The sequence below is a fragment of the Embiotoca jacksoni genome, unplaced genomic scaffold, assembly GCF_022577435.1.
Source record: "Embiotoca jacksoni isolate LCO1_2020_lvr unplaced genomic scaffold, fEmbJac1.0.p SCAF_73, whole genome shotgun sequence".
Classification (NCBI taxonomy): Eukaryota; Metazoa; Chordata; class Actinopteri; family Embiotocidae; genus Embiotoca; species Embiotoca jacksoni.
This window is the reverse complement of record NW_027185429.1, coordinates 1,039,040-1,059,642: the sequence shown is the minus strand read 5'-3', so window position 1 is coordinate 1,059,642 and position 20,603 is coordinate 1,039,040. Positions and strand designations below refer to the sequence as shown.

Below are 20,603 nucleotides of genomic sequence, written 5' to 3'. Positions count from 1 at the left end.
AACGTGAGATCACATGACCTGAGTCACGTCACCAGGAGGAACTGAAGCAGTCAACAACACTTCAGCAGAAATCATGACAGGATTGTGTGATAACATTATTATATGAAATACAACATGAAGTTCAGTTGGAAGCTCAAGTTTACTTAATATTTCTGAAAACACGTTTTCATGTTGTAATAATGTTTATGAGCAAAGAGTCATTTTATCCCTTTAAAATCAAATCTTTCACAAGTTGTTCTAAAAAGTGAAAGAATAATTCAAACCTCAAAGCTGAACCAAGTGTGAAGCTTCGATCAGGTGGTCGGGGACTAAAGATAGAACCAGAAGGTCCTCCATCCTCACACACTGAAAGTTCAGGTTCACTGTTACATATTTAGATTTAGAGGCTTGTGTGTCAATTTTCCTCCCATCTGGGGACTGCAGGTAGAGTCCCCACAAGGTTCAATCTGTCATTTATTTATTACATTTACTCTTTAATAAATGACGTTTTTCATAAGTGTAGAATAAATATATGTGAATAGACAGAAACAGCTGAGTTCAGAGTAACATTCTCTGTTTCTACCATTTAATCCAACTCTTCTTCTCTCCTCTTTATAAGGTAGAACATCAGATAGATGATGTCATGATGAGTCACACTCAACCAGGAAGAGAATGAATGTCCACACACACACAGAGAGAGAGAGAGAGAGGGAGAGAGAGAGGGAGAAAGAGAGACACACACACACACACACGCACTCCTGCTCTCTGCTTCAACATGTAATAAATATAATAAATCAGTGTCATTGAAGTTGATGATTGACAGGTGCAGTGGTGGCTCCTCCTCCCTCTCAGCTAACCTTTGAGCTCTGTAGTTGTCTTCAGTGCTGCTGGTTTCCTCGCCGACTGTTTGCACGTCTTGCACCAAGAGTTTCAAATCTCCCAGCAGACATTGAACTCATCGTCTCTGCGCTGAGGTGAGGAAGTCTGTCACAAACATAAAGCAGGAAGCCACCAGGTGAGGAAGTCTGTCACAAACATAAAGCAGGAAGCCACCAGGTGAGGAAGTCTGTCACAAACATAAAGCAGGAAGCCACCAGGTGAGGAAGTCTGTCACAAACATAAAGCAGGAAGCCACCAGGTGAGGAAGTCTGTCACAAACATAAAGCAGGAAGCCACCAGGTGAGGAAGTCTGTCACAAACATAAAGCAGGAAGCCACCAGGTGAGGAAGTCTGTCACAAACATAAAGCAGGAAGCCACCAGGTGAGGAAGTCTGTCACAAACATAAAGCAGGAAGCCACCAGGTGAGGAAGTCTGTCACAAACATAAAGCAGGAAGCCACCAGGTGAGGAAGTCTGTCACAAACATAAAGCAGGAAGCCACCAGGTGAGGAAGTCTGTCACAAACATAAAGCAGGAAGCAGCCTGGTGAGGAAGTCTGTCACAAACATAAAGCAGGAAGCAGCCAGGTGAGGAAGTCTGTCACAAACATAAAGCAGGAAGCAGCCAGGTGAGGAAGTCTGTCACAAACATAAAGCAGGAAGCAGCCAGGTGAGGAAGTCTGTCACAAACATAAAGCAGGAAGCAGCCAGGTGAGGAAGTCTGTCACAAACATAAAGCAGGAAGCAGCCAGGTGAGGAAGTCTGACACAAACATAAAGCAGGAAGCAGCCAGGTGAGGAGTACTACATACAGTACTAAATACAGTACTGCAGTACTACATACAGTACTGCAGTACTGCCTACAGTACTATGTACAGTACTACCTACAGTACTACAGACAGTAGTACGTACAGTACTGCAGTACTACCTACAGTACTTGTAACCAGTGGCTCACAGTGGAGGTCGACTCTGCGTCGTCTTATTTCGTCCTCTTCAGGTCTTTTAGACTTTGATTACTAAATTCCATCATTTTCTACGATGGACCAAGTTTAATATTAAACTGAGCGATGATGTCATCCTCTGGTGCCTCACCAGCTGTTATAAAGAAGAGCATTTTCCAATATGTTGGCTCTCATCTGAGGGTGAGACCGCTTGTAGTTGCAGCACAGCGCCCCCTGCTGACCACAGTTTCCCTGTTGAGTCTTGAAGCAACACAACTAAAGAATTTCCAGTTTGATCCTTTAAAAAACTCTGAATAAAGATTGTCTTTGAAATTACATTTTGTTTATTGTCATTTTAATAATGTGCTACAAACGTACATTTCAGCTGTCACTCAGGCCGGCGAAACGTCTCCAGACTACAGACACGGTTTTACATTCTCACCCGGCTGAGGTGATGATGTCACCCAGGAACCAGGAAGTCAGTCGGCTCCACGGTCACCTGATGTTTCCTCACGAGAGGGAAATCTGACGGCTAACGGACAGACGATGCTGCACCAACACATCCAAACTTTCACTGACCTGCCGACCAATCAGAGACGTTAAGGCTAGACAGAGTAGTGTTTGATCTGAACACACCTGGACACACCTGGACTAACTCTGTCTAATGGTCCTGTAACGTCCACACAGACGAGTCGGTTCAAGAAGTCACCAACAAACAGATTAAACAGATTAAACAAAGCACCGAAGCATTAAAAAGAGAGAGAAGAGGTGAAACACCGTTTCTACTTCACTCTGAAAATAACATCATCTGACGTGTTGAGAAAAACATGTTGCCGCTGTAAAAGTCAATCTTCACCATGGAAACAGGAAGTAAACAAGGATTCTGTGGAGGAATAAACAAGAAGAAACAGGAGCCCCAGCTTGAGGAATGAAGCTCTTCATGAGGAACAGCGGAGGAAGTGTGACACCTTCTGGGCAAAGAAGGAACTGCACGATTCAGACTGAATTACAAATTTGCAGTAAAATTCAGGTTTTTGACACGTCTGCAAGTCTGGATGTCTTTTTTAACCACTGAAACTTTAACATTTAATCTGAGCAGCTCCTCTGATAGTTTATGAGTTATAATAACCCACTGGTTTGGATCAGTAGAAATAATGAATGAGTATTTAGAAAAATATATCAGCAGCTTATAAAGACCCAGCAGTCCGTCCAGTCGGACATCTGTCCATCAGCTTAAAGTCAGGAAACAAAGAAAAGGGAAGTCTTGTGATGTGGAAAGAGACGAAAGTCCGATAGAAAACAGGAAGTTCCTCCTACATCTGTACGCAGGTCACAATAACGTCTCCATGTTCCGATCCTCCACTGAACACCGCTCAGCTCCAGAAAACCACATCAGGTTCAACCAGACTCCAGGTCCCAGGATGCACTGCTCCTCAGGTGAACCTTAGTTCAACCTCGTCTTCCTTGTCTTCCTCGTCTACGGACAGACGCTCCGGCTCATCAGTCGCTGCCGCAAACCGTAGAAACGTCTGAGACGCCGAGCAGGAAACGGTCTCAGAGAAAAGAAGGAGGGAACAACAGTCCAGGGTGGGAATTATTTCTGATGTCCTCCCTCCTCCTTTTCCTCCCCTTCCTGTTCTTCCTGCTCCTCTTCCTGTTCCTCCTGCTCCTCCTCTTCCTCCTGCTCCTCCTCACCTCCCCCCGTCCAGCTCATCATTTCTGCAGCTCCTGCGGTGTGCTGAAGGTCTCGTAGACGTTGGCTGCAAACTCCTTCACCTGGTTGTTCATCAGCAGGTCCTGACAGATTAATACAAACATTATACACAGAGAGGAAAACACTATGAAAACAATGAGGTCTAATATTTAATGAATGAGGGATTATTTTCAGATGGACCTCCAGAAAACTAATAAGAAGGAGTGACTTTAGCTAACAACACCGAGATAACTGATGGACACATTTTATTCACTTTGGATTTGATGAGAGAAGTTGAATGGGAGTCTATGGAGCCGGAGGCTTTTTGGAGCCGACCTCTAGTGGCGCTCGCTGGTATTGCAGCTGAAGACACTTCTGGATCAGAACCATTTTACAGACCTGAAGCTACGAACTCTTTTATATCCAGTCTGTAGTTTAATATCCAGTCTGTAGTTTTATACCCAGTCTGTGGTTTTATATTCAGTCTGTAGTTTTATGTCCAGTCTGTAGTTGAATATCCAGTCTGTAGTTTTATATCCAGTCTGTAGTTTTATATTCAGTCTGTAGTTTTATATTCAGTCTGTAGTTGAATATCCAGTCTGTAGTTGAATATCCAGTCTGTAGTTTTATATTCAGTCTGTAGTTTTATATCCAGTCTGTAGTTTAATATCCGGTCTGTAGTTTAATATCCAGTCTGTAGTTTAATATCCAGTCTGTAGTTTTATATTCAGTCTGTAGTTTTATATCCAGTCTGTAGTTTTATATCCAGTCTGTAGTTTTATATTCAGTCTGTAGTTTTATATCCAGTCTGTAGTTTTATATCCAGTCTGTAGTTGTACATCTCAGATGTCCTTCAGGTGAGTTTGGACTTTCTAAGTTGACAGATAACAGACGATCAAACTGCTTCCTTCCAACTATCTGACATGTTTCACTAAACGTGGTGTTTGAGAGACTTTCACATTCGGTTGGTCGAATATTTACCAGCTTTTATATGAAAAAATGAACAATATTTAGATGAGGTTTCATGCTGAAGGACATCTGTCTGTCTGTCCCCTGTGAAGGACATCTGTCTGTCCCCTGTGTGTTACCTGGACGAAGTGACTGGGAGTCTCGCTGCAGATGGAGTTGATCTGACCGTTGATGATGGGGATGATCTTCGCAAGCGGCAGACTCACTGCAGACAGACTGAACACACACACACACACACACACACACACACACACACACACACACACACACACACACACACACACACACACACACACACACACACAAAAAGTAAAATGCACATTAATCGTAATTTAACACAAACAGCAGGAAGTGAGCAGTTATCATGTTTACAGGGATGTTCATCATCAGGTTTAAAAAACATTATTATTATTATTATTATTGATCTGCAACTGTGTCAGTAAACAGCTCACCTGTCAGTAGCAAAGCTGGAGGCGGAGTCACCGGGAGGCGGGCGGAAGAACTCAGCCAGGTTGTCAAGGAGACGAGAGAAGCCGCGATTCAGACAGGTATTGAGTACGGTGGTGAAGTCTGGGCTGAACACACACACACACACACACACACACACACACACACACACACACACACACACACACACACACACACACACAGTCATACGACATTCATCAACATGAACAGGTGCGTGAACACAGGTGAGGTTGAGGTGTCTACCTGTCCAACATGTCTCTGGTTTCGTTGAGCAGCCGGATGGTGACCACGTCGTTCTCCGTCAGCCCGCAAGCCTGGAAAGAAGGATCACATGACATCATCTCCTGCAGGGGTCATGTGACTGCTGCAGTAACTAGTCCCACTGTGTGTGCATGTGTGTGCATGTGTGTGCATGTGTGTGTGTGTGTGTGTGTCACCTGGTCCGACAGGACGTCCTCATCGTCTGCCAGCAGGTACCAGGACAACGAGTGCTCTGAGTCTGCCTCCACCTCTGCTCTGATCCAGCTCAGCTGCTGCTCCAACTCCAGCAGGGACAGACTCTGCTTCAGGGACATGCTGGACACATGAGGAAGAGTCACACGTGAGGAAGAGTCACACATGACCAGCTGCAGGAGCAGCTCAATGCAGGTATAATAGAAAGTGAAGGAGAGGACGATGAAGAGTGAAACTAGTGATAAATTCAACACGTTACATTCACCCAGCTGCTTTTATTCAGATACATAATAAAACATACTTATGATACAAACAGCTCAAGTAATCACGATCAGAAGATTATCATAATAAATATTATATAAATATTATTATAAATATTGATCCAAATTAAAACCCATCAGTGGACCAGCTGATCATGAAGATAACGAGCAAATGAGACTCTCACCCTCCCAAAGAGTTCTGGACCGCCTTCTTCACTACCGTCATCAGCTCTGTCAGACCTGGAGACACACACACACACACACACACACACACACACACACACACAGACCAGATTTTTAACAGAGTGTGTGTGTGTGTGTGTGTGTGTGTGTGTGTGTGTGTGTGTGTGTGTGTGTGTGTGTGTGTGTGATCTACCGTTTCCCAGCAGGTGTTGGATACTGGACAGGTACTGCTGCTGGACATCTGGAGGAGCCAGAGGAGTCTGAGAGAAGATGCAAGTAACACACACACACACACACACACACACACACACACACACACACACGTTTTCTTTGTTTGCTTTTTAAAACAGGTCAAAGTTAAATGTGGTGAAGAGTGATAATCTGATCCTTTCTCTCCTCTACTGTGTTCTCTATTTAAAGAGTGTGTGTGTGCGTGTGTGTATATATATTTTTGTGTGTGTGTGTGTATTTATATTTACAGTGGGTACGGAAAGTATTCAGACCCCTTTAAATTTTTCACTCTTTGTTTCATTGCAGCCATTTGCTAAAATCAAAAAAAGTTCATTTTATTTCTCATTAATGTACACTCAGCACCCCATCTTGACAGAAAAAAACAGAAATGTAGAAATTTGTGCAAATTTATTAAAAAAGAAAACCTGAACTATCACATGGTCATAAGTATTCAGACCCTTTGCTCAGTATTGAGTAGAAGCACCCTTTTGAGCTCGTACAGCCATGAGTCTTCTTGGGAATGATGCAACAAGCTTTTCACACCTGGATTTGGGGATCCTCTGCCATTCTTCCTTGCAGATCCTCTCCAGTTCCGTCAGGTTGGATGGTGAACGTTGGTGGACAGCCATTTTCAGGTCTCTCCAGAGATGCTCAATTGGGTTTAGGTCAGGGCTCTGGCTGGGCCAGTCAAGAATGGTCACAGAGTTGTTCCGAAGCCACTCCTTTGTTATTTTAGCTGTGTGCTTCGGGTCATTGTCTTGTTGGAAGGTGAACCTTCGGCCCAGTCTGAGGTCCAGAGCACTCTGGAAGAGGTTTTCTTCCAGGATATCTCTGTACTTGGCCGCATTCATCTTTCCTTCAATTGCAACCGGTCGTCCTGTCCCTGCAGCTGAAAAACACCCCCATAGCATGATGCTGCCACCACCATGTTTCACTGTTGGGATTGTATTGGGCAGGTGATGAGCAGTGCCTGGTTTTCTCCACACATACCGCTTACAATTAACGCCAACAAGTTCAATCTTGGTCTCATCAGACCAGAGAATCTTATTTCTCATAGTCTGGGAGTCCTTCATGTGTTTTTTGTCAAACTCTATGCGGGCTTTCATATGTCTTGCACTGAGGAGAGGCTTCCGTCGGGCCACTCTGCCATAAAGCCCCGACTGGTGGAGGGCTGCAGTGATAGTTGACTTTGTGGAACTTTCTCCCATCTCCCTACTGCATCTCTGGAGCTCAGCCACAGTGATCTTTGGGTTCTTCTTTACCTCTCTCACCAAGGCTCTTCTCCCACGATTGCTCAGTTTGGCTGGACGGCCGGGTCTAGGAAGAGTTCTGGTCGTCCCAAACTTCTTCCATTTAAGGATTATGGAGGCCACTGTGCTCTTAGGAACCTTGAGTGCTGCAGAAATTATTTTGTAACCTTGGCCAGATCTGTGCCTTGCCACAATTCTGTCTCTGAGCTCCTTGGACAGTTCCTTCGACCTCATGATTCTCATTTGCTCTGACATGCACTGTGAGCTGTAAGGTCTTATATAGACAGGTGTGTGCCTTTCCTAATCAAGGCCAATCAGTTTAAATAAACACAGCTGGACTCCAATGAAGGAGTAGAACCATCTCAAGGAGGATCAGAAGAAATGGACAGCATGTGAGTTAAATATGAGTGTCACAGCAAAGGGTCTGAATACTTATGACCATGTGATATTTCAGTTTTTCTTTTTTAATAAATTTGCACAAATTTCTACATTTCTGTTTTTTTCTGTCAAGATGGGGTGCTGAGTGTACATTAATGAGAAATAAAATGAACTTTTTTGATTTTAGCAAATGGCTGCAATGAAACAAAGAGTGAACAATGTAAAGGGGTCTGAATACTTTCCGTACCCACTGTATATATGTGTGTGTGTGTGTGTGTGTGTGTGTGTGTGTATATACAGTGGGTACGGAAAGTATTCACAGCGCTTCAGTTTTTACACATTTTGTTATATTACAGATTTATTCCAAAATGGATTAAATTAATTTTTTTCCCTCAAAATTCTACACACAATATCCCATAATGATAACGTGAAAATAGTTTGTTTAAAATTTTTGCAAATCTATTAAAAATAAAGAACAAAAATATAACGTACATAAGTATTCACAGCCTTTGCTCAATACTTTGTTGAAGCACCTTTGGCAGAAATTACAGCCTCAAGTCTTTTTGAGTATGATGCTACAAGCTTGGCTCCTATTCTTGGGCAGTTTCTCCCGTTCTTCTTTGCAGGACCTCTGAAGCTCCATCAGGTTGGATGAGGAGCGTCGGTGCTCAGACATCTTCAGATCTCTCCAGAGATGTTCAATCAGGTTCATGTCTGGGCTCTGCCTGGGCCTCTCAAAGACATTCACAGAGTTGTCCCGAAGACACTCCTTTGTTATCTTGGCTGTGTGCTTCGGGTCGTTGTCCTGTTGGAAGATGAACCTTCGCCCCAGTCTGAGGTCCAGAGCGCTCTGGAGAAGGTTTTCATTAAGGATGTCTCTGTACATCGCTGCATTCATCTTTCCCTCCATCCTGACTAGTCTCCCAGTTCCTGCCACTGAAAAACATCCCCACAGCATGATGCTGCCACCACCATGCTTCACCGTAGAGATGGTATTGGCCAGGTGATGAGCGGTGCCTGGTTTCCTCCAAACATGACACTTGGCATTCAGGCCAAAGAGTTCAATCTTTGTTTCATCAGACCAGAGAATTTAGTTTCTCATGGTCTGACAGTCCTTCAGGTGCCTTTTGGTAAACTCCAGGTGGGCTGTCATGAGCCTTTTACTGAGGAGTGGCCTCTGTCTGGCAACTCTACCATACAGGCCTGCTTGGTGGAGTGCTGCAGAGATGGTTGTCCTTCTGGAAGGTTCTCCTCTCTTCACAGAGCAACGTTGGAGCTCTGTCAGAGTGACCATCGGGTTCTTGGTCACCTCCCTGACTAAGGCCCTTCTCCCCCGATCGCTCAGTTTGGCCGGGTGGCCGACTCCAGGAAGAGTCCTGGTGGTTCAAACTTCTTCCGGATGATGGAGGTCATTGTGCTCATTGGGACCTTCAATGCTGCAGAAATGTTTCTGTACCCTTCCCCAGATCTGAGCCTCCATACAATCCTGTCTCGGAGGTCTACAGATGATTCTTTGGACTTCATGTCTTGGTTTGTGCTCTGACATGTCAACTGTGGGACCTTATATAGACGGTGTGTGTCTTTCCAAATCATGTCCAATCAACTGGATTTACCAGGTGGACTCCAATCAAGTTGTAGAAACATCTCAAGGATGATCAGTGGAAACAGGATGCACTTGAGCTCAATTTTGAGTGTCATGGCAAAGGCTGTGAATACTTACTATGTACATGTGATTTTTTAGTTTTAGATTTTTAATAGATTTACAAAAATTTCAAAAACATTTATTTCACGCTGTCATTATGGGATATTGTGTGTAGAATTTTGAGGGGAAAAAATGAATTTAATGCATTTTGGAATAAATCTGTAATATAACAAAATGTGGAAAAAGTGTATGTATGTGTGTGTGTGTGTGTGTGTGTGTGTGTATATTTTTATGTGTGTGTGTGTTTGTGTGTGTCCTCACCGTGGTGCTGCGTCCTACAGAGTTGTCCAGGTACAGATATCCTCCGATGATGTTCAGCTGGACTCTCAGCAGCACCACCAGCATGCAGGTGGTGTAAACCGCCACCACGCTGCGGGTGAAGCCTGAACACAGTTTACGTACAGTAACGATATTTCTGGAACCATGTTCAGTTAAATTAGACTTCAAACTGTGTGAAGAAGACTTACTGATGATCTTTAAATCTTCCCAGATCTCCAGTTTGTTTGCTGGTCTGTGACAGAAGAAAAACGAACGTGAGCCTCATTTAAAAGAACACAATACTTTCTATTTACTACATAAAATGAATATTACACTTCAAAATGGAGGTTTATTTCACTACAAACAAGTAAAAACTGCAAATATCAGAGTAAAATAAAGCTCAGAAACACAGTTGAACTTTGTTTTGGCCTCACAGATAAAATAATGTCACAATAACAGAAGCTTCTTCTCACCTGGTCTTCAGCAGCACAGTGAGACTCTCTGAGTTCAGCTGAGAGATGATGGCTTCTCTCAGGGGGGGGAGCATGGACAGCACTGTAACAGAGACACAGAAACACAGAGACACAGAGAGACACAGACACACAGAGAGACACAGAGACACACAGAGACACAGAGACACAGAGAGACAGAGAGACACAGATTTATGAACCGGTATCTTCTCATTCAGACCCTGAACTAATAAAGTAATTACTAATAGAGTCATAAAGAGTCATAAAGAGTAATAAAGAGTCATAAAGAGTAATAAAGAGTCATAGAGAGTAATAAAGAGTCATAGAGAGTCATAGAGAGTCATAAAGAGTCATAGAGAGTAATAAAGAGTCATAAAGAGTCATAGAGAGTCATAAAGAGTCATAGAGAGTCATAAAGAGTCATAGAGAGTAATAAAGAGTCATAGAGAGACATAAAGAGTCATAGAGAGTCATAGAGAGTAATAAAGAGTCACAGAGTCATAGAGAGTCATAAAGAGTCATAGAGAGTCATAAAGAGTCATAGAGAGTCATAGAGAGTAATAAAGAGTCATAGAGAGTCATAAAGAGTCATAAAGAGTCATAGAGAGTCGTAAAGAGTCATAGAGAGTCATAAAGAGTAATAAAGAGTCATAGAGTCATAAAGAGTCATAGAGAGTCATAGAGAGTAATAAAGAGTCATAGAGAGTCATAAAGAGTCATAGAGAGTAATAAAGAGTCATAGAGAGTCATAGAGAGTAATAAAGAGTCATAGAGAGTCATAAAGAGTCATAGAGAGTCATAAAGAGTCATAGAGAGTCATAGAGAGTCATAAAGAGTCATAGAGAGTCATAGAGAGTCATAAAGAGTCATAGAGAGTCATAAAGAGTCATAGAGAGTCATAGAGAGTAATAAAGAGTCATAGAGAGTCATAGAGAGTAATAAAGAGTCATAAAGAGTCATAGAGAGTCATAAAGAGTAATAAAGAGTCATAGAGTCATAAAGAGTCATAAAGAGTCATAGAGAGTCATAGAGAGTAATAAAGAGTCATAAAGAGTCATAGAGAGTCATAAAGAGTCATAGAGAGTAATAAAGAGTCATAGAGTCATAGAGAGTAATAAAGAGTAATAAAGAGTCATAGAGAGTCATAAAGAGTCATAGAGAGTCATAGAGAGTAATAAAGAGTCATAGAGAGTAATAAAGAGTCATAAAGAGTCATATAGAGTCATATAGAGTCATAGAGAGTCATAAAGAGTCATAGAGAGTAATAAAGAGTAATAAAGAGTCATAGAGAGTCATATAGAGTCATAAAGAGTAATAAAGAGTCATAGAGAGTCATAAAGAGTAATAAAGAGTCATAGAGAGTCATAAAGAGTCATAGAGAGTCATAGAGAGTAATAAAGAGTAATAAAGAGTCATATAGAGTCATAGAGAGTCATAAAGAGTCATAGAGAGTCATAGTCCTCACCGGTCATGTTGCAGGTCCTCTGGTTGCTCTCGAAGTGGAACTGTCTCCGGGCCTGAGCGATGTACTCCGTGGCCTCCTTCTCCTGCAGCTCTCTGATCTTCTTCTGGGCATATTTACTCAGGAAGCACAGACCTGAGAGGACATCACCAGAGGAGAAGGATCCTCCAGACTGATAATTCACCAGGACTTTACCTCCAGTACAATCATGTTCACTACTTCTATCCACGACACGAGACATTACACAAACACAACCAGAGCTACTGATCAGTGAGTTCGGTCACGACTGATCTGTGCTCGTGTTTCATGAAGCAGCTCAGTTAACCAACATGTGAACAACCCTCTCCGGGACAAACACCAAGTTCACCGAGCTGCTGCTCCGTGGAGAAAACATCCCGAAATAACCAGCCGGCCGTGTATCTCCCTTAGGATATATCTTAATATCTCTTATTGGATTATTATCATGTCAAAAATGGTGACGGCGTGCTGCTACTGTTAGCACGGCAGCTAGCAGGACGTCTTACCTCCAACCACCGCTCCGGTGACTATAAACTTCCTTTTGTGGCGTTTCACGAAGCTCCAGACAGACGAGAACATCGTCGGACGGAGAGGATGACGTCAGCTCCAGAACATCTACCTGCGTGCTGTCTGTTTCTCGGACACGTTACCTGAAGAGTTTCGGACAGTTAGCAGCCCCATGCTAACATGCTAATTGTCAAAAGTGCCAAAGTACGTCGATCAAGGCGCGTCGAGTAACAGATGACGACTTCCTCCTGTCATTTCAAAATAAAAGCGCATCTAGTCTGAACTTGAAGGAAATATTTGTAACGAAACAAATTATACATCGATTGTAAAACATAATTAAGTACTTTTGTTATGCATGTAGGTATTTCTTGAATTTATATAAAGCCTAATTTTATCAGAAAATGTAGGAAAGACAAACATTTCTTAAACCACATTCAATTAATCAAATCCTAAACATTTGCTCATAAATTTCACTTTTATTTCACTTCCGGTTAACATCCCGGCAACACTCGCGAACTGACGTCACAGGAAACTCAGAATGAGGGTGGAGTTGCACGTTGGTCCGTCCAATATTATCTTCCGCCACTGGCGTTGTTACATGATATTCACATTGCGGACGCAATTGTAACTAAAAGTGGAGAAACACAAACCCGGTTATATTTTCATGTTGTGACTTTATAAAGTAAAGGTATGTAGTAGAGGTTGCCATGGCAACAGAGACGGCGGCGAGTTTCTGTCCGACTGATGAGGAAGTTGAGAAGTGGATGACCAGCGCTTTGGACATGGTGAGTTAGTACACATGGCAGCCAAGTATTACATATATATGAATATTATGAAGACATTAAATGTATGAAAAGTACCTTTTTTGTCTGTTTAATTCTTCCTGCCTCTGTTGATCTGCTGCATGTTAACGTGTTGTTGCAGGCTGGAGAAGCTCTGCAGGAGGGAGAGGTGCCTGTCGGCTGTCTGATGGTCTCCGGAGACCACGTGGTGGCGAGAGGAAGGAATGACGTCAACCAGACCAAGAATGTAGGAAACATGAAAATTCACGGGTGGAGTCAGTGTGCGTCACAGAGGTGGTCAAGATGAAGGAAACTTAAAATTTAGTCAACTCTTAAAACCAGAATTTTTTAAGGGGACCCTGGTATTAGGTTTTCCTCTGCTAACGGAGAACCAGACATATGTTTCTCTGTGTGTGTGTTTCTATGTGTGTGTGTGTGGGGGGGGGGTTCAGGCCACTCGCCACGCTGAGATGGTCGCCCTGGACCAGATCCTGGACTTGTGTCGCCGTAGCAACCAGGATGTGAGGAGCGTGTGCGAGCGGTCGGCGCTGTACGTTACTGTGGAGCCGTGCATCATGTGTGCTGCAGCGCTGCGCCTGCTCAGTATCCTGCCCTCTCCTGTGTGTGTGTGTGTGTGTGTCTGTGTGTGTGTGTGTGTGTGTGTGTGTGTGTCTGTCTGTTTGTCTGTGTGTGTGTGTGTGTGTGTGTGTGAGTGAGTGAGTGAGTGAGTGAGTGAGTGAGTGAGTGTGAACGTGTGAGTGAGTGAGTGTGTGTGAGTGTGAGTGTGTGTGTGTGTGTGTGTGTGTGTGAGTGAGTGAGTGAGTGAGTGAGTGTGAACGTGTGAGTGAGTGAGTGTGTGTGAGTGTGAGTGTGTGTGTGTGTGTGTGTGTGTGTGAGTGAGTGAGTGAGTGTGTGAGTGTGTGTTGTCGCTCCTTCACCGGCGGTCAGACATCCCCGTGGTCGTGTACGGCTGCAGGAACGAGCGGTTTGGAGGCTGCGGTTCGGTTCTGGACGTGTCCTCTGCAGACCTTCCTCGGACCGGCACCACGTTCAGGGTTTCTGGTGTCTCTTTATATTCATATATTTATAGTATATATTATTATGTATATTATAAATACATATTATTATATATTTATAGTTCCTGTATCTTCTAACAGATTAAAGCTCTTTGTTTTCCAATGAGATGCTGAGCTGTAATATGTTTGTGTGTGTGTGTGTGTGTGTGTGTGTGTGTTCAGTGTGTTTCAGGTCACAGAGCAGAAGAAGCTGTCGAGATGTTGAAGACTTTCTACAAACAAGAGAATCCAAATGGTGACGAAGAACGATCCTCCTCCTCGTTTTCTTTTTCTGTTTTTAAAATGTTTATTTTTATCGTAATATTTTCTATAATCATCTCCCATTTTGCTCTTTTTACCACATTTATTCTTTAAAAACTTTTCAGTTTGTCTTTTACATCATTTTGTTTTATTTACTTCTTTACTATCCTCTTCTTTTTGCCATTATTTTCGTTTTTTGTTTTTTTCTGTATTATGTTGAACTTTCTTCTTCTGTTTCAGCTCCGAGACCTAAACCAAGGAAGGACTGACCTCCAAACAAAACTCCTGTCATATGTTTCTTTTTTTTTAACATTTGTTTTGTACTTATCTTTTATTATTTGAACAGTTTTGATTAAATAAATGATCTTTTATGTCTTTTAAGTGTTGCGTCTGCAGTAATGAATTGGTGTGCCAGCAGGGGGCGCAGTACACCAGCTAACTTCCTATCACATCTCCAGAAGAAGCTTTGATTTTGATTTTTTTTTGTGTGATTTTATTCACTTTATTAATCCCCGAGGGGAAATGTCTTCACTACAGCAGGGGGGCTCTCAGGGGGGAGCTGCTGCAGCAGGCTGCCACTAGCGCGGCGCCAGGTAACCTGACCTGAGGTGCATGTTTTTGGATGATGGGAGGAAGCCGGAGAACCCGGAGAGAACCCACGCAAGCACAGGGAGAACATGCAAACTCCCCACAGAAAGGCCCAGGACCGGATTCGAACCCGGAACCTTTTTTTTGCTGTGAGGCGACAGTGCTAACCACTGCACCACCGTGCCGCCCCGGTTCTTTGGCGACACCTGTGGTGATGATCTGTAACTACAGCAGTGTTTTTTTAAACTTCTCTTTGTCAGCTGAGGAGCTGCGTCTGTTGCGTTAGCTCCGCCTACCCTCACTGGGAAACGCTTGTGATTTTTCCAGGAAATGTCGCTGCAGTTTAACCAGACTTCACTCAGAGGTCAAAGGTCACTCCAGATTCACTGACAGGAACTATTTTCCACTCAGACTTTATTGATTTTGTACCAACATCTATGTTCTTCCATACATGTAGTGTGACTCAGAATAATAATGAGGTTCAGCTAGTTTTCATGTTCAAACTGAGGTCAGCAGTTTTTACTTCTCACAACCTTTCAGCTCCTCCCCCTGGCTCCTCCCCCTGGCTCCTCCTCCTGTGACAGCAACATCAGAGTCAATCAGGGGTCAGTTCAGAGAGCGAGCGTTCCTATTGGCTGTTCCGTCTTGCACCACAGACGAAGGCAGCTGGAGGCAGGAAACCGATGTGTTGCTGGTCTGGTGGGAGGGGCTTAGCACAGAGAGGGGAGGGGTGGTGCTAGATTGAATCAGCCAGAGGGAGGTATGCTCTTTACTCTGTGCTGCAGTGATTGGTTGGTTGACCTCAGGTCGATTGGACCCTCATGACCTACCTCTACACCCCCGCGTAGGGAGGCGGAGTCTTGACTGTTATGTGATGTAACATGCAGGGGGGCGGGGCAACAGGAAGAGGGCGGTACTTTTAAATTATGATGTGTTTCTTATCTGGCAAACTGCCGACCCCAGTTTCAGTGGTTTATTCACTTTAATAAGAACATACAACACTGTTCATGTGTGTGTCTCCCTGCAACCGTGTGTTACGTGTTGTGTGTGTACAGAGTGTGTGTGTCCTATGATTTATGAAGATGTACGTATTTCATCCACTGTCCTCCATCTGCTGCCAGAATCCACACAGCTGCTCAGCTTCAGACACTAGCAAACAAAAACAAAACAAAACAAAACAAAACAAAAACAAAACAGAAAGAAAATGACAAATTGGTGATGATGAAGATGATGACGTGTCTGTCTCTTGTTACTGATTATTGTCATGGATACAGTTCAAAGGTACTTCCAGAGAGGTCGCTTGTTTTCGTTCCTGTGCTGTCCTGGGTGGGCGGGGCTTGACTCCGCAGCAGAAGATCACTCCCCTTTGACCTTTTCTGAAAGACACAGAAAGAGATATTTAGAATCCAGAAGATGAAGGATGAACTTTGTGTTATGAGGAGGAAGATATATCGTCTCTCTGTGGAGTGGGCGGAGTTACTGCTGACCTGTTGGACAGATGTTGAGATCTGAGAGTGTGTGTGTGGGAAACAGGGAGGCGGCTGCTCAGCAGATGTTCCATCTGCTCTGTGTTTCATCACCTTCAGACCTGAGAGGAGAGTCCAGGTCTCAGAGGAGAGTCGAGGTCTCAGGAGAGTCCAGGTCCCAGAGGAGAGTCCAGGTCTCAGGAGAGTCCAGGTGTCAGAGGAGAGTCCAGGTCTCAGGAGAGTCCAGGTCTCAGAGGGGAGTCCAGGTCTCAGAGGAGAGTCCAGGTCTCTGAGGAGAGTCCAGGTCTCAGAGGAGAGTCCGGGTCTCAGAGGAGAGTCCAGGTTCTCAGGAGAGTCCAGGTCTCAGGAGGGTCCAGGTCTCTGAGAAGAGTCCAGGTTTCAGAGGAGAGTCCAGGTCTCAGAGGAGAGTCCAGGTCTCAGAGGAGAGTTCAGGTCTCAGGAGAGTCCAGGTCTCAGAGGAGAGTCCAGGTCTCAGAGGAGAGTCCAGGTCTCAGAGGAGAGTTCAGGTCTCAGGAGAGTCCAGGTCTCAGGAGAGTCCAGGTCTCAGAGGAGAATCCAGGTCTCAGAGGAGAGTCCAGGTCTCAGGAGATTCCAGGTCTCAGAGGAGAGTCCAGGTCTCAGGAGAGTCCAGGTCTCTGAGAAGAGTCCAGGTTTCAGAGGAGAGTCCAGGTCTCAGAGGAGAGTCCAGGTCTCAGAGGAGAGTCCAGGTCTCTGAGGAGAATCCAGGTCTCAGAGGAGAGTCCAGGTCTCAGGAGAGTCCAGGTCTCTGAGGAGAGTCCAGGTCTCAGGAGAGTCCAGGTCTCTCAGGAGAGTCCAGGTCTCAGAGGAGAGTCCAGGTCTCAGGAGAGTCCAGGTCTCAGAGGAGAGTCCAGGTCTCTGAGGAGAGTCCAGGTCTCTCAGGAGAGTCCAGATCTCAGAGGAGAGTCCAGGTCTCAGAGGAGAGTCCAGGTCTCAGGAGAGTCCAGGTCTCAGAGGGGAGTCCAGGTCTCAGAGGGGAGTCCAGGTCTCAGAGGAGAGTTCAGGTCTCAGAGGAGAGTCCAGGTCTCAGGAGAGTCCAGGTCTCAGAGGGGAGTCCAGGTCTCAGAGGAGAGTCCAGGTCTCAGGAGAGTCCAGGTCTCTGAGAAGAGTCCAGGTTTCAGAGGAGAGTCCAGGTCTCAGAGGAGAGTCCAGGTCTCAGAGGAGAGTCCAGGTGTCAGAGGAGAGTCCAGGTCTCAGGAGAGTCCAGGTCTCAGAGGAGAGTCCAGGTCTCAGGAGGGTCCAGGTCTCTGAGGAGAGTCCAGGTCTCTGAAGAGAGTCCAGGTCTCAGAGGAGAGTCCAGGTCTCAGGAGAGTCCAGGTCTCTGAGAAGAGTCCAGGTCTCAGGAGAGTCCAGGTCTCTGAGGAGAGTCCAGGTCTCTGAAGAGAGTCCAGGTCTCAGAGGAGAGTCCAGGTCTCAGGAGAGTCCAGGTCTCAGAGGAGAGTCCAGGTTTCAGGAGAGTCCAGGTCCTGTGTGTGTACCTGTGTGTGTAACTGTGTGTGTAACTGTGTGTACTTGTGTGTGTACCTGTGTGTACCTGTGTGTGTGTACCTGTGTGTGTACCTGTGTGTGTACCTGTGTGTACCTGTGTGCGTACCTGTGTGCGTACCTGTGTGCGTACCTGTGTGTGTACCTGTGTGTACCTGTGTGCGTACCTGTGTGTGTACCTGTGTGTGTACCTGTGTGTACCTGTGTGTACCTGTGTGTGTGTGGTCCCAGATGTAGGTGTTGAGGATTTCTCCGAGGACGTAGAAGACACAGATGACGGCCGTCATCACGCTGAAGAAGACGACTCTAGCGAGCGGTGTGACGCGCTCCAGCACCGGGTAGACCCACACACCTGTCACCTGGTGCACCCAGCACGTCCTGACACACACACACACACACACACACACACACACACACACACACACACACACACACACACACACACACACACATTCAGTTTAGTATCATTGATGATTAAAAAACTGAAAATATTCATATTTTAAAAACTGACTGGGTTTAACTAACTCAACAACCTGAACTGAACTAAATGTAGAGAAATCCTCACTCACTATATTTAAGGCTGAACTTAAATCTGAACAGGATGAAGCGAGTAAAGATACTGGACATGAACTTTTAAAGGATTCTAAAACGAGCACAAATAACTTTATCTAAACACAAACTAAGCAAACATGGGCTCTGAATTCACCATACTAATAATCACCAGTTTACTCGTCATTAAAGTGGATGTGAGGTGTGTGAGGCGTTTAGGGAGCGTTGGAAACAGGAGACCTTCCCTACCAGAGGATGTAGCTCACGCCGAAGCAGCACACGGCCGCCACACCCCACGACCTGCTGGGGTAGCGATGGTGGGTGGTCCTCATCTCGATGATGATGAAGGGCAGAACGGTTGTGTGCTGAGAGCGATGAAGACGAAGAAGGAGGAAAAGGGAGGCAGCCATTAACAGTCTGGAGCAGATCGATCAGTTCGATCAGATCGATCAGTGTTACTTTTCTATGGAACTGTTAGAATCCTGGATTAGTTTCACAACCCGACATCAGCAATTCAATCATTTTATCAAACCGTTCATCAGAGTCCACAAACTGCTGCTCTGCTGTGTCCACCCGGGGGCACTCACACACATGTTTATATATACACACACACAGATTTATATACACACACACACACACACACACACACGTGTTTATATATGCGCGCGCACACACACACACACACACACACACACACACGCGTTTATATATGCACACATGTTTATATACACACACACACACGTTTATATACACACACACACGTTTATATGTACACACATGTTTATATATATACACACACACACACGTTTATAGAGATACACACACACACATTTATAAAAACACACACACACACACATTTATATATATATACACGCGTTTATAGATATACACAAACACACACGTTTATATATACACACACACACATTTATAGATATACACACTCACACGTTTATATACACACACACATGTTTATATATATACACAAACACATACGTTTATATATACACACACACATTTATTTATATACACACACACACGTTTATAGATATACACACACATGCACATACATATACACACACACACACACACACACACACACACACACACACACACACACACACACACACTGGCTCAGGACAGTCTGACCCAAACTCTGGATGAGACCAGAACTCACATAAAGCTGAGTTTATGTTTTGATCCTTCTTGTTGTCTTGGTAACAGAACAGAACCGACCCGCCCCTCCATCTTATTATTCAGGATGATGGAAGCAGTTTGTTTTTAGAACCAACCAATCACAGGTCAGTAGTCTTCCTGCAGCTTTTATAGCTTCTCTGAGGAGTTTGGATCTGTTGTTACCATGGAGCTGTTTCTGAGTTGGGTTTGTTTATGTCATGCATGCACCACAGGACACACACGCACGTGCACACACATGCACATACACACACACACACACACACACACACACACACACACGCACGTGCACACACATGCACATACACACACACACACACACACACACACACGCACAGTAATATATCTCACTGATTCTAACTTCCTACCTCAACGCTGTGACCTCAGGGTGACCTCAGGGTGACCTCAGGGTGACCTCAGCATGAGGTTGAGAGCGTGTGGCCGTTTTTATGGAAAAATAAGTACTAATTACTAATTAAGATGTGAGTCTATTCTTCACAGCGGTTCCTCTGCTGTCAGAAGGCTGCCCTGCATCTCCACCTGCATCTCCACCTGCACCTCCACCTGCATCTGTTGCAGCTCTGCAGCACGATCGTACTGCAGGTCATCAAATTAACTTCATAACTTTTCCCTCCTTTTTGCAAGTTTAGTTTTTTTGGTTGTTGTATGTTTATTTTCTGCTTGTGTTGACACATACACATAAAGAATTTTCCATTTCCTTGAGGATTCCTAAACGTCTTCCACAAACTGAGGCAGGAAAACAGATGAAAAGTATAAATGTCACAAAGCTGTGATGAAGAAGTTCTAAACATCAGCAGCATCTGCAGGCAATCTTCACTTTCAATACGTTTCTAAACACGCCTGTTGGACGCATTATTCAAATATCAGGTCTCTTCTTTCCCTCGTCGACATCACTCGACCCCTCCCTCCTCCGATGGGAACGGCGGCATGGTTGCCGTGGTAACCAACACAAACAAACAACAACGATACCATGGAATACCGCAAAATATTTACAACCAGGCTGGACGCGCACACACACACACACACACACACACACACACACACACACACACACACACACACACACA

The 20,603-nt window shown here is 44.5% G+C and overlaps 3 protein-coding genes across 5 annotated transcripts in view; 1 reads left to right on the top strand and 2 right to left on the bottom strand.

Annotated features, from left to right (window-relative positions):
* Window positions 1-2,118: 2,118 nt before the first annotated feature.
* Window positions 2,119-13,248, bottom strand: pex3 (peroxisomal biogenesis factor 3). Of its 3 annotated transcripts, none has more exons than XM_069177443.1 (12): window positions 12,960-13,248; window positions 11,578-12,242; window positions 10,116-10,197; window positions 9,852-9,895; window positions 9,646-9,767; window positions 6,017-6,083; window positions 5,826-5,880; window positions 5,365-5,503; window positions 5,171-5,241; window positions 4,912-5,034; window positions 4,579-4,675; window positions 2,119-3,594 (listed from the first exon to the last, which is right to left on the bottom strand). In XM_069177443.1, exons 2-12 carry the CDS (start codon window positions 11,813-11,815, stop codon window positions 3,511-3,513), a joined length of 1,122 nt encoding a protein of 373 aa, XP_069033544.1. In that variant the 5' UTR covers window positions 11,816-12,242; window positions 12,960-13,248; the 3' UTR covers window positions 2,119-3,510. The 3 variants fall into 3 exon arrangements, with proteins under 3 accessions (XP_069033544.1, XP_069033545.1, XP_069033543.1); XM_069177444.1 differs by lacking the exon at window positions 12,960-13,248 and having other exon boundaries at window positions 11,578-11,709; window positions 12,099-12,657; XM_069177442.1 differs by lacking the exon at window positions 12,960-13,248 and having other exon boundaries at window positions 11,578-12,657.
* adat2 (adenosine deaminase tRNA specific 2) lies at window positions 12,689-14,578 on the top strand. Its single transcript, XM_069177446.1, has 6 exons — window positions 12,689-12,884; window positions 13,024-13,128; window positions 13,334-13,484; window positions 13,830-13,936; window positions 14,120-14,192; window positions 14,438-14,578. Exons 1-6 carry the CDS (start codon window positions 12,807-12,809, stop codon window positions 14,464-14,466), a joined length of 543 nt encoding a protein of 180 aa, XP_069033547.1. The 5' UTR covers window positions 12,689-12,806; the 3' UTR covers window positions 14,467-14,578.
* Window positions 14,579-15,183: 605 nt separating this feature from the next.
* Window positions 15,184-20,603, bottom strand: part of aig1 (androgen-induced 1 (H. sapiens)) — a 12,997-nt gene continuing 7,577 nt past the window's right edge. The window contains exons 4-6 of the mRNA XM_069177445.1: window positions 18,574-18,689; window positions 17,987-18,153; window positions 15,184-16,161 (exon numbers count right to left, since the gene is read on the bottom strand). Of these exons, the coding sequence (XP_069033546.1) occupies window positions 16,142-16,161; window positions 17,987-18,153; window positions 18,574-18,689 (303 nt within the window). The 3' untranslated portion in view covers window positions 15,184-16,141. The remainder of the gene's footprint in view (window positions 16,162-17,986; window positions 18,154-18,573; window positions 18,690-20,603) is intronic.

Coding starts and splice junctions, on each gene's coding strand:
- pex3 (XM_069177443.1), bottom strand. CDS start 11,815: ATGTCTCGTGTCGTGGATAGAAGTAGTGAACATGATTGTACTGGAGGT. Junction 5,881..6,016: donor CCAACACCTGCTGGGAAACG/GTAGATCACACA, acceptor GTGTGTCTCCAG/GTCTGACAGAGCTGATGACG. Junction 5,504..5,825: donor GTCCAGAACTCTTTGGGAGG/GTGAGAGTCTCA, acceptor TCATGTGTCCAG/CATGTCCCTGAAGCAGAGTC.
- adat2 (XM_069177446.1), top strand. CDS start 12,807: ATGGCAACAGAGACGGCGGCGAGTTTCTGTCCGACTGATGAGGAAGTT. Junction 13,937..14,119: donor GGACCGGCACCACGTTCAGG/GTTTCTGGTGTC, acceptor GTGTGTGTTCAG/TGTGTTTCAGGTCACAGAGC. Junction 14,193..14,437: donor CAAACAAGAGAATCCAAATG/GTGACGAAGAAC, acceptor CTTCTGTTTCAG/CTCCGAGACCTAAACCAAGG.